Genomic DNA, 12679 nt, shown 5'->3' with positions numbered 1-12679 from the left:
TTTATTATTAGAAATAGATAAAAACTATACATATGAAACCTTATAGTTTCCCAACTCCCCAACTAATAAACCGAGGCTTGGAAGAATTGGAACACATTTAGATTGGGAAACCCTATGGGATTTCATAACTAGACAACCAAGCCGATTTTGGCTGCCCCCATGGGTTTGGTTAAACCTATGTAAAGGAATAAGTTAATAATAATCAGCACACTAAACATAGTGGGATCAATGTATGGCTTTAAGATAATAAAATAAGCTCAGGAAGTTGATTCCAGAAGAGGCAACTAGAAATGCACCTAATGTCTCCCTCCAGCCCCCACCCATGGTCTACGGGTTGGGGCCCTTCAATGACAAAAGGGGGCATTTACTGACAATGCCTTTGTGACAAACGCTCCTTACCCTGGACTTTTGTCATGTACTCCTGGAGGAGTCTGCTAGCTAATCTCCTGCCCAAGGACTATTGGCCACATACAAAGACCCTGTTCGGAAATTATATCTCCCCATCCTCCATTAGCAGTTTTCCCTGGGTGCCCCTGGTTCGGCACTTACCCTTCATTCGAATGGAACCGAACACACTTCCGGCAACCGTTCGAATGAAGAAAGCCACAAATTGTCCTCAGCAGTACTTGGCTGCGATCATTATGAAACTAAATTCGCACGAGGACTTTGTGTGTTACCGGTCCCCCTCTCAGTGGGACTTAGCCACGAATGTTATGGAACCGTTTTACGCATGAGGGCACCATGCGGCTCCTGGACAACTTGGTCCAGGGTTTTGAACGACTCTGAAATCCGACAGGAGAGCGCTTTTTGGAGGGAAGGTATCTGAGACTAAGGAGAACAAATGCTACCAGAGACCCAGATGGAACACCCCGTATTGAGTCCACAGGAGCTCCCGAAAGTTGACCGGCCAAAGCACCAAACGCCCTGGAATGGTTTGGGCATAGGACCATGTGTGCGGCCGGTCAGAACTGAGATGGTGGTGTTTCCCCTACACTACATGGATCTGAGCACTATCTGGAGAACTTGGGCGCTCAGATCAGGGCTATTTAACAATATAATATTTGTGGGGGTTCCTATATGTCTTATATGTATTTTTAATATTTTATGTATGTTATGGTTTTATGCTTAGTCATCCTGACTCAGAAATTAATGGGCGTGTTGTGGGAGTGTTATGGGCGTGTTTGACTGTAAACCTGATGTGTATAAAAGCAGGCCATCTGACAGAATAAGTTATTCCTGTTGTAACCTTCATCAAGTCTAGGCTGATGTTTGGGTAGCTCAGAGCTTTAATCACAGCTTCACTTGTGATTTGGAAAAACTACAGCTGATATACTCAGTCGGAGTATAGGGGATCAGTTACAGCCTTCCTCCCTTGAATGAAATTGGGCTGGAGGGGCAGGATTAATGGGGACCCATTAATGACGGGAGGGGGAGGGGAACCCCTTAATGATCAAAGAAGGGGGGGTGGAGAACCCCTTAATGATCAAGGGGGGGGAGAACCCCTTAATGATCAAGGGGGGGAGAACCCCTTAATGATCAAAGGGGGGGAGAACCCCTTAATGATCAAAGGGGGGGGTAGGGGGAAACCCCTTAATGATCAAAGGGGGGGGGTAGGGGGAAACCCCTTAATGATCAAAGGGGGGGAACCCCTTAATGATCAAAGGGGGGGGGGTAGGGGGAAACCCCTTAATGATCAAAGGGGGGGAACCCCTTAATGATCAAAGGGGGGGTGGAGAACCCCTTAATGATCATGGGGGGGGGAGAACCCCTTAATGATCAAAGGGGGGGTAGGGGGAAACCCCTTAATGATCAAAGGGGGGGGGGGAACCCCTTAATGATCAAAGGGGGGGGGACCCCTTAATGATCAAAGGGGGGGAACCCCTTAATGATCAAAGGGGGGGGGACCCCTTAATGATCAAAGGGGGGGGACCCCTTAATGATCAAAGGGGGTGGGGACCCCTTAATGATCAAAGGGGGGGGGGGACCCCTTAATGATCAAAGGGGGGGGGGCCCTTAACGATCAAAGGGGGGGGGACCCCTTAATGATCAAAGGGGGGGGGACCCCTTAATGATCAAAGGGGGGGGAACCCCTTAATGATCAAAGGGGGGGGAACCCCTTAATGATCAAAGGGGGGGGGGAACCCCTTAATGATCAAAGGGGGGGGGAACCCCTTAATGATCAAATGGGGGGGGGACCCCTTAACGATCAATGGGGGGGGGACCCCTTAATGAGCAAAGGGGGGGGGGGAACCCCTTAATGATCAAAGGGGGGGGAACCCCTTAATGATCAAAGGGGGGGGGAACCCCTTAATGATCAAAGGGAGGGAGGGGAGCCCTTCAATGACCAAAGGGGGGAGGGGAGCCCTTCAATGACCAACGGGAGGGAGGGGAGTCCTTCAATGACCAAAGGGGGAGCCCTTCAATGACCAAAGGGGGGGAGGGGAGCCCTTCAATGACCAAAGGGGGAGGGGAACCCTTCAATGACCAAAGGGGGAGGGGAACCCTTCAATGACCAAAGGGGGAGGGGAACCCTTCAATGACCAAAGGGGGAGGGGAACCCTTCAATGACCAAAGGGGGAGGGGAACCCTTCAATGACCAAAGGGGGGGGGGGGGGTGAGGGGAACCCTTCAATGACCAAAGGGGGGGGGGTGAGGGGAGCCCTTCAATGACCAAAGGGGGGGGGTGAGGGGAGCCCTTCAATGACCAAAGGGGGGGGGGGGGGTGAGGGGAGCCCTTCAATGACCAAAGGGGGGGGGGTGAGGGGAGCCCTTCAATGACCAAAGGGGGGGAGGGGAGCCCTTCAATGACCAAAGGGGGGGCAGCCCTTCAATGACCAAAGGGGGGGGCAGCCCTTCAATGACCAAAGGGGGGGGGGGTGAGGGGGGCCCTTCAATGACCAAAGGGGGAGGGGAGCCCTTCAATGACCAAAGGGGGGGAGGGGAGCCCTTCAATGACCAAAGGGGGGGAGGGGAGCCCTTCAATGACCAAAGGGGGGGAGGGGAGCCCTTCAATGACCAAAGGGGGGGAGGGGAGCCCTTCAATGACCAAAGGGGGGGAGGGGAGCCCTTCAATGACCAAGGGGGGGGGAAGGGAGCCCTTCAATGACCAAAGGGGGGAGGGGAGCCCTTCAATGACCAAGGGGGGGGGGGGAAGGGAGCCCTTCAATGACCAAGGGGGGGGGGAAGGGAGCCCTTCAATGACCAAGGGGGGGGGGGGAAGGGAGCCCTTCAATGACCAAAGGGGGGGAGGGAGCCCTTCAATGACCAAGGGGGGGGGGGGAAGGGAGCCCTTCAATGACCAAAGGGGGGGGAGGGAGCCCTTCAATGACCAAAGGGGGGGAGGGAGCCCTTCAATGACCAAGGGGGGGGAAGGGAGCCCTTCAATGACCAAAGGGGGGAGGGGAGCCCTTCAATGACCAAGGGGGGGGGGGGAAGGGAGCCCTTCAATGACCAAGGGGGGGGGGAAGGGAGCCCTTCAATGACCAAGGGGGGGGGGGGAAGGGAGCCCTTCAATGACCAAGGGGGGGGGAAGGGAGCCCTTCAATGACCAAGGGGGGGGGGAAGGGAGCCCTTCAATGACCAAAGGGGGGGGGAGGGAGCCCTTCAATGACCAAAGGGGGGGGAGGGAGCCCTTCAATGACCAAGGGGGGGGGAAGGGAGCCCTTCAATGACCAAGGGGGGGGAAGGGAGCCCTTCAATGACCAAAGGGGGGGGAAGGGAGCCCTTCAATGACCAAAGGGGGGGGAAGGGAGCCCTTCAATGACCAAAGGGGGGGGGAAGGGAGCCCTTCAATGACCAAAGGGGGGGGGGGGAGCCCTTCAATGACCAAAGGGGGGGAAGGGAGCCCTTCAATGACCAAAGGGGGAGGGGAACCCTTCAATGACCAAAGGGGGAGGGGAACCCTTCAATGACCAAAGGGGGAGAGGGGGTGAGGGGAGCCCTTCAATGACCAAAGGGGGAGAGGGGAGCCCTTCAATGACCAAAGGGGGAGAGGGGGTGAGGGGAGCCCTTCAATGACCAAAGGGGGAGAGGGGGTGAGGGGAGCCCTTCAATGACCAAAGGGGGAGAGGGGGTGAGGGGAGCCCTTCAATGACCAAAGGGGGGGGGTGAGGGGAGCCCTTCAATGACCAAAGGGGGGGGAGCCCTTCAATGACCAAAGGGGGGGGGTGAGGGGAGCCCTTCAATGACTAAGGGGGGGGGAAGGGAGCCCTTCAATGACCAAAGGGGGGGGGAAGGGAGCCCTTCAATGAACAAAGGGGGGGGAAGGGAGCCCTTCAATGAACAAAGGGGGAGGGGAACCCTTCAATGACCAAAGGGGGAGGGGAACCCTTCAATGACCAAAGGGGGAGGGGAACCCTTCAATGACCAAAGGGGGAGGGGAACCCTTCAATGACCAAAGGGGGAGGGGAACCCTTCAATGACCAAAGGGGGAGAGGGGGTGAGGGGAGCCCTTCAATGACCAAAGGGGGAGAGGGGGTGAGGGGAGCCCTTCAATGACCAAAGGGGGAGAGGGGGTGAGGGGAGCCCTTCAATGACCAAAGGGGGAGAGGGGGTGAGGGGAGCCCTTCAATGACCAAAGGGGGGGGGGTGAGGGGAGCCCTTCAATGACCAAAGGGGGGGGGTGAGGGGAGCCCTTCAATGACTAAGGGGGGGGGAAGGGAGCCCTTCAATGACCAAAGGGGGGGGAAGGGAGCCCTTCAATGACCAAAGGGGGGGGAAGGGAGCCCTTCAATGAACAAAGGGGGGGGAAGGGAGCCCTTCAATGACCAAAGGGGGGGAGGGGAGCCCTTCAATGACCAAAGGGGGGGGGGTGAGGGGAGCCCTTCAATGACTAAGGGGGGGGGAAGGGAGCCCTTCAATGACCAAAGGGGGAGGGGAACCCTTCAATGACCAAAGGGGGAGAGGGGGTGAGGGGAGCTCTTCAATGACCAAAGGGGGAGAGGGGGTGAGGGGAGCCCTTCAATGACCAAAGGGGGGGGGGTGAGGGGAGCCCTTCAATGACCAAAGGGGGGGTGAGGGGAGCCCTTCAATGACCAAAGGGGGGGTGAGGGGAGCCCTTCAATGACCAAAGGGGGGGTGAGGGGAGCCCTTCAATGACCAAAGGGGGGGCAGCCCTTCAATGACCAAAGGGGGGGCAGCCCTTCAATGACCAAAGGGGGGGGGTGAGGGGAGCCCTTCAATGACCAAAGGGGGGGAGGGAAGCCCTTCAATGACCAAAGGGGGGGGAGGGGAGCCCTTCAATGCCCAAAGGGGGGGAGGGAGCCCTTCAATGACCAAAGGGGGAGGGGAGCCCTTCAATGACCAAAGGGGGGAGGGGAGCCCTTCAATGACCAAAGGGGGAGCCCTTCAATGACCAAAGGGGGAGCCCTTCAATGACCAAAGGGGGAGCCCTTCAATGACCAAAGGGGGAGCCCTTCAATGACCAAAGGGGGAGCCCTTCAATGACCAAAGGGGGGGGGGAGGGGAGCCCTTCAATGTCTCCCAGCCATGAGTGAAAGGTGGGGGCTAAAAAAAACACCACCAGCACCCCCCCCCACAGTCACTAAAGGTCCCCAAGCTCCTAGTCACCACCCCAATAAAATACTCCTCTCACTCTAATAGTGAACCAATTGCCTTCTTTTTTCTCTAAACTTTTTTCCAGCACCAAAAAAGGCCAAATAAAAATCCATAAATCCTGTCAAACTAATAAAATAAAATAAATCCAATAAAAAAAATAAAATCCAACAAAAAAAAAAAATAATAAGCGCCAATAAAACGCTCTGATTGGCTGGTTTAAGCCAACCGGAGTGCTCTGACCGGTAAAGCCAACCGGAGTGCTCCCCAATACTGTGGAAATTAGGAGACTATCTACCAAGCGACTGCAAGATGCAACAGTGACATGAATCAGATTGCAATTTCATTCATTCTTTAGACCATAACAAAATTCACGAATTTCATCCTAACACGAATGGATAAACTCTGTAAGGAAGAAATTCGGTAGTTTCGCCATCGCCCTGTCTATATGACAGGAAGTTCGAACGGTGAATTAAGCAACACAAGATCACAAGAGAAGAGGTGAGTATTGTGGGAAACGACTTAAGCTCCTCCTTTGGTGAAAGAAGGTCAAGCGTAGGAAAAACACAAGACATTTTATCTTGTGATTTAAAGAAAACTAGATCAGATAGGAAGCTTTAAGCTGTAGTTGTTCTGGTGACTATAGTGTCCCTTTAAAGATTTAATTGAGAAAATGTATGCATTTGTTAGTCATAGTGCTGTACCGGTCTAAGTTAGGATAAGGCACATTCTTGTTTCTCTCTTCATCACAAAGAAAGCAGCAATGCAAGATTAGGAGTGTTACTGGGCCCATACAGCAGAAATTTATGAATTTGTTTATGTCCAGCAGAGGGCACTACAAACTATTAACAAGTTGCTCTGTAGATAGATACTAAGAGAACCAACTAATTTGCATTGGACTCAAGAGAGTGATTTCACACAACACCCTGTGTGTGTTTATCTGTTTTGATGTTCATAATCTTCTTCTACTTGTTCTATTTTCAAAGTGCTAAATCTGAACCAATCACACACAAAAAAATCAGTGAAGTTTAAAGCAATTGATACGAAATCGCTCCACATTTTGTTTCCCTAAATACTGCTCCAAATACCATATTGGGCCTATTAGTAGCAGTATTTACTCCGGTCCCAAATTCCGAAAAGCAACACAAACTAATACAAAAATGTGCATGTGAAAAACAAACAAGCCCATAATTATATTTATGAAAAAGGGGCTAATACAGCCAATATTTTTCAGCAAAGTACATGAAAATAATCTGGTGGCCCACACACCAAGGATAATCCTAAATTTGAGACATATGCTTGATGAAAAACAGATCAAAAGGCAAACAGTTCTAAAAGAATGTGGTATATTTCAAGCAATTAAAAACCAAACAAAGAAAATTAGGTCAATATGAAAGGAAGTTCGCTTGAAATTTTTTTATTCTAATAATACAAAAAAAAAAAAAAAAGAGTGTATGCAATGTACGCAGTAAGATCAATCCACAATAGCATGCAAACGAACGCCATTAACGCCACAAAAATCTAGCCATTTACTAAACATACAAATTAAAGGTCAAAAGAAACAGAAATATGCTGGCTTTTCCATTAGTCATCCTATAGCTCTCTTGTTTTGAAATGGTTAAATATGGCCAATGCCAAATGAATAATCTCCAAGGATGATGACACAACCACTTCAAAAGGCAGTGGGCACTGCTAGATTACAAGTTTGCTTCTTGAGCCAGAGAGTCATCATTTGGCATGAATAATTCCCAGAAATATCCCACAGGAAAATACTTTTAACCCATTCAGCTGGGGAACATATTCAAAAAGACTTAACAGTCAGATGTATAAAACCAGTCTCCAAGAATAATATTTCATATATAGAACAGAGTGTTGGAGGAGATTAAACCAAACTTTCCATTTTCTAATTAGGTCAAGAAAGAAATGAAAAAAGGAAGTTCCATAGCAGTCCTTTCTACTTGAAAAGGATTACCAAGACCGGTCCACACATTGTGTCTTCTCTTGAAATAAAATGGTTAGCAACTCATTTCATGACTTTTTTTTTCTTCAATGTAAGAGAAGGATAGGGGAAAAATATAAAAGGGAGTATGTGGATTGTGTGCTATTGCTAGCCATAGGGAAAACCAGTCATAAGCTTGGCACATAGCTGCCAAACAAAACGAAGCCACCACTGGTAATTATTATTATTATTTTTTATTTTTTTTAGTGGCATTTCTGATCAAACTTACTGAAAGAAAGGGTTACTTTTGGCAAAGATGTGCACTTACTGTTTATATCAGACCCAGTACCAGTATTGCTTTACCATACCACCTGCGGAAAAATATTTAGTTTGCATCCTGCCCTGGAAAATCATCTCTTTTATACCCAACCCAGGGTATAACAAGGGTGATTTAGGGTGACAGTTGCCCAACAGTAAGTGAAAGGTACTCTCTAACAGTCCAAGGCACAAAGTCTCCACTCTCAACATGCAAAGTCACCATTTGCTTCTCAGCAGCTGGACAGCCAGGAGCTACACATAGGCAATCACTGGCACGAGTATGAAAGTAATAATAATTACAAGAAGTATTACATATTGTGCATATGTTATGAGCAAACTTAGAGAAATATTTTAAGCTGTAATAAAAAGATAAAAGCTGAAAATACACCCCATGTCTTAACAATGAACTCCTATTAAACACAATTGCATCCATTTTAGAAGTACAACGTTTCTCATGTCACAACATTGGCTACTTACAAACACAGGCTAGGAGGTCATGGAAGATTTCTTTTGGGAAGAGAGGAGTACTGAGCCCCCGGAAGTACAGTTTAAGGACTCCAGCAACAGAGTCCAAATCATGATCATTCTGATCCTCTTCTAGTGGGTCTTCCCCTGCAAAAACAAAAACACAAGGACAATCTGTATTTAACAGCACACCTCCAATTAAAGGGTCCAGCAAACACATGCTGTAATAGGTAACAGGTTAGCTTTCCCCAATTTTATTCTAAAGGGCTTCTCCTTAACAAAAAGGGTTTGTATCTACATCTTGATCTGTGGTATATTGCATAGACTGCCATTCTGTACTCTTGTTCATGATCACACAATAATGACAGCAGCAATTTAATTTTAATTGATGTAGTAACTATTCCACCCCCACTCCAGGCAAAACAATGTAAATGGTTAGGTCAGCTTATGAGGTCTTTGGAGAAAATGCAAGGAACCCATACGTGACTATATTTCGTTAACTATGTCCTAGCAAATTCAGTAAATCATTCTATAATGTGTTGTGTTTGATATCTTAAAATAAAAGCAGGGAGCAGACCCAAGCATTATAGAAACAGACATGGTGTGCTAACCATTTCACTACCAGAATACAGTAAAAACCTTTTTAGTTTCATGTATTTTGTATAATGAAAGTTAGTCCACAAAGCATCACTCACACTCATTTACACTCTAGATAGGATTACCATGAATTTCTTTGCCAGAAGCCATTAGACACTGATATAGAATTTAGCACTTTGAAAAAGACCATCGGTCGAAACGCGTTGTGCACTTTATTTACTAGAGATCCATTTTATGCTGCTTTGTACAAATAAAGATTTTGTTCCTGCACCTATATCTTCTCCTTGGCGTATGTTAAACCATCCAGGAGGGAAATTGAGGATTTGCAGAGAAACTTCTATACTACATCCAGCACTTTTGGTCCCATACATTATCAAAAAGGCGCTTTAAGGCTGAGCCACTTCCATAGGCTCAGCAAATTGTTTTATTTATCATACAGGCTATACTATGTCTTGTGTTTTATATTTTTAGGATAAAGATATACATGGTAATATTGCATGTTTTTTACCTCACCTATTGGTTCATTCACCACATATTTTGCTCTCACCATATTGTATATTTTATTGTTGATTTTATTTGTGTGATTTTGGAGTGATACACACTTGGTGATTTAGAGCATTTTTCTTCATTTTTCGTTTTCCCTTTCCTTCTACTTTTATCTACTGATATAATGTTTGCAATAACACATGCCAAACAGTGAAAGAAGTTTCAATGTGTGATACCACTCCTACAGTAGGGAAGCAATGAAATGTACGCTACCATTTCATTGCTAGCAATACATTACCATTCCAGATATTGAGGATTGCTATAGTAGTTTTAAATAACTATTTTAGAAACCTGATTTAACTGTATTTACTGCATTTGCATGATGCTCAAATCCAGACAGTTTTACATTCTGTTGCCCTTTTTATGTTGCTTGTAAAGAGTATTTACAAATACCTATAAGCAAGGTATTTTACCATTTTTATTTATATTTGTCAAAGCTACTGCAAATGAACACTTTTTTTAAGCTTTAATACTAACATTTCAGACCCTAGGTCAAATATTGCAAGATCAAGGTCATTGTATACGGTCTAAAGATTTCATCTCCTGAATATGTTTTATAAGGGCTGAATGAATAAGAGAAAAATTACATTTGTGTATATTTACATAACTGAATTAAAGTTTGACTGCATAGCAATCTATACACAAAGATTGGTTTACATGCTAGCTATGCAACTGTTGCTTCAAAAAAATAATAATAATAAAAAAAAATTATATGAATATTATTTTCAACAAAAAATTGCTTAGTAGTTAAGGGTTTAAAACAGAGTTGTGTCCTGTTTGCCCAAACCAAACTGGACAAAATAGCAGGTAAAAAAAAAAAAAAAAAAAGAAGAAAAAGAAAAAGAAGAGAAAAAAAAAGTAAAGTGCAATATATACATTCGTAAACATTTTGGCATATTCTCCCACAAGTTTATCCACCAAAAATGGAATTGCAAATTATAAGCCAACATAGCAGAGCTGGATAAAACTTCCCGACTGCGTTATTTTTCCATTGTGGAATGTAAAATGCAATAAAGCAAAGTTATTGCCAAAATATTTCCCCAGCTATCTGGTTGAATACAAACAGATGTTTAGGATGTGCCATAAACAATGCCCCATCTGGCACCCTTATTATTTTTATGTATACAGTTGTTTTGGTCTTTATATCTTGGTCCTAAAGTGCAGATGACGTTTCAAATCTTGCAATCGTCAAAGTGAATTTACATTTTTTATTTTATTTTTTTAATCACAGATGCCTCATTTGCGTTTATATTTTACCTTCTAATTTGCAATGTGCCTGGCAATGATTGTGACAAAGGGTTAAGGCAGGTGCACATTATTTGCGAACCACAATTTTGAAAGGATTTAAAGTTCAGCTTTCCTGCAGACGGTCATGATTACTTGCCTTATGCAAAGGCAAATGTGCACATTCTGCCAAGAGATAATTAGAGGAATTAGGGGTATCACAGGATCTAAAACAAAGATTAGCTCCGGGGTTATTTTTAAAATATGACATGTAAGTTTAAGTGGTTCTTAATTGATGGAGCAAGTTTTTAGTTATCATAATACTGGCCATGGAATTGCTTTAATGTTATATGGCCGTAGTAAGAAATCAAATTAGGAATGTTGCCAACTACTAATGAAATTTAAATTCTCTTTGAAGAAGAAGAAGAAGAAGAAAAAAAAAAAAAAAAGGAGATTAGTTGATGGGTTAAAAAGTTCCACAAAATAGGAAAGTCGTGTCTCTTTCTCTTACCCCTTTCAAAAGCATTCTTTATATCATTTACTTCCACCTGGGAACCAGACACTCGAAATATTCCCTCATGCTGAAGACCTACAGGAAGAACAAGAGGTGTTTATTAGTTTACTTGTCTAATTATTGCAATATCACAAATTAGGGCTTGGCTGACGTACCATGGCGGCTGAGGAACCGGATGCAGCTTTCTACCACTAGTGGAATGGGCTGCTTGGAATCCTGCAGTAAAAATAAAAAAAAAACACTCAAAGTCTTACTCTTACGCAATAACAAAAGTATTTGGCAGTAACACTATTTTATTAACATTTCAATTAAAGCAGAATAGGGAGACATAATTAATTAAAACTAATAATACATTTAAAAAACAAAACAAATGTTCTTCACCTAATGTGAAAGATCTCACATTTCTGTGTATCCCATCTCTTTACACACAGATTAACTCCTGAGTTGCCAGAGGTGCACATAATGTCAGTTATTAGCCGAGAAAGGTCAGCTAATGCTCTTAGCCAATGAAAGTCAACCACTATGGCTTCTGACCTCTGCAACTCCGAAGAATCCAGAAGCACATCACTGGACCAACAGGGAACATTGGAGCCTGGTGGGGAGCAAACAATTGCTAATTTGCGTTGAAACGGAATAGGATACTCCTGGCATCATAACCACTGCAGTGGGCTGCGGTGGTCATGAAACTTGGAGTGAACACTTTAGTGCAGAGGTGTGCCACACTGTAGCTTACATACTAAGTAAACAAACACACAGTATTGTAGTCTGCTGGTCCATAGTACTTAATTTAAAAGTGGTGAAATTGTGAGGCATCACTGTAAGAGGTCTGAGATACTGGCCTAGAATTTATCTCACATTGAGGTGACCTGGCCTGCTAAATTGCAACGTGGAGTTAGTCAGTATCCCAAACCCCTCACCACTAAGCAGGGACCACAACAAAGACTGAAAATGCAAATAAACTTATTATGCCACCCTACATATGTAATAAATAATATACAATATAATATAAAGTAAAGCGCTTTGAGAACCTCTGTGCCATGACCTTGACACACACTAGATAAACTGGTAGATTTATATAAAAAAAATAAAAAACAAAAAACAAAAAATCCGAACGTTACCTGCTTCCTTAGGGTTGACATTCTTCGACCGCTGAAAGACAAAAATAAAAAAATCTTGAGGGATTATATAAGTGTTGGATTGTACACAGACTTCATATTGTGACAGACCACATGTTGTACTGGTATGCATTAAATAAATAAATGAAAATAGTGGCAGCTGCTACATCACTAACCTGGCAAGAGAGCAATCTGTCCTCTGACCTATTGGGATATAGAAAACAAACAATTAAGGGGCATACATGGGATACATACAACTTTTCAATAACATACTTGCAACAAAATGCCAAAAGGATGCTAGAAAAAAAATGCAATTGAAATGTTTGAAGTATGTTTAGAAGGGGCATAGGTTTAGAACAGGGTTGTCCAAACTCTGGCCCTCCAGATGTTGCTGAACTACAACGCCCA

General features: G+C 45.0%; 1 protein-coding gene across 2 annotated transcripts in view; it reads right to left on the bottom strand.

The window, feature by feature from the left end:
* The window catches only part of SRGAP2 (SLIT-ROBO Rho GTPase activating protein 2), a 109554-nt gene that overhangs the window by 18024 nt on the left and 78851 nt on the right, over window positions 1-12679 (bottom strand). For both annotated transcript variants that reach the window (XM_063451036.1, XM_063451028.1), the window contains 5 exons: window positions 12448-12475; window positions 12275-12305; window positions 11312-11372; window positions 11154-11231; window positions 8288-8422 (listed from right to left, as the gene is read on the bottom strand). In XM_063451036.1, coding sequence (XP_063307106.1) covers window positions 8288-8422; window positions 11154-11231; window positions 11312-11372; window positions 12275-12305; window positions 12448-12475 — 333 coding nt within the window. The remainder of the gene's footprint in view (window positions 1-8287; window positions 8423-11153; window positions 11232-11311; window positions 11373-12274; window positions 12306-12447; window positions 12476-12679) is intronic.

Source organism: Pelobates fuscus, chromosome 1 (assembly GCF_036172605.1).
Source record: "Pelobates fuscus isolate aPelFus1 chromosome 1, aPelFus1.pri, whole genome shotgun sequence".
NCBI classification, from domain to species: Eukaryota; Metazoa; Chordata; class Amphibia; order Anura; family Pelobatidae; genus Pelobates; species Pelobates fuscus.
Note: the sequence above shows the minus strand (reverse complement) of the source record. Positions and strands in the feature narration are given on the sequence as shown.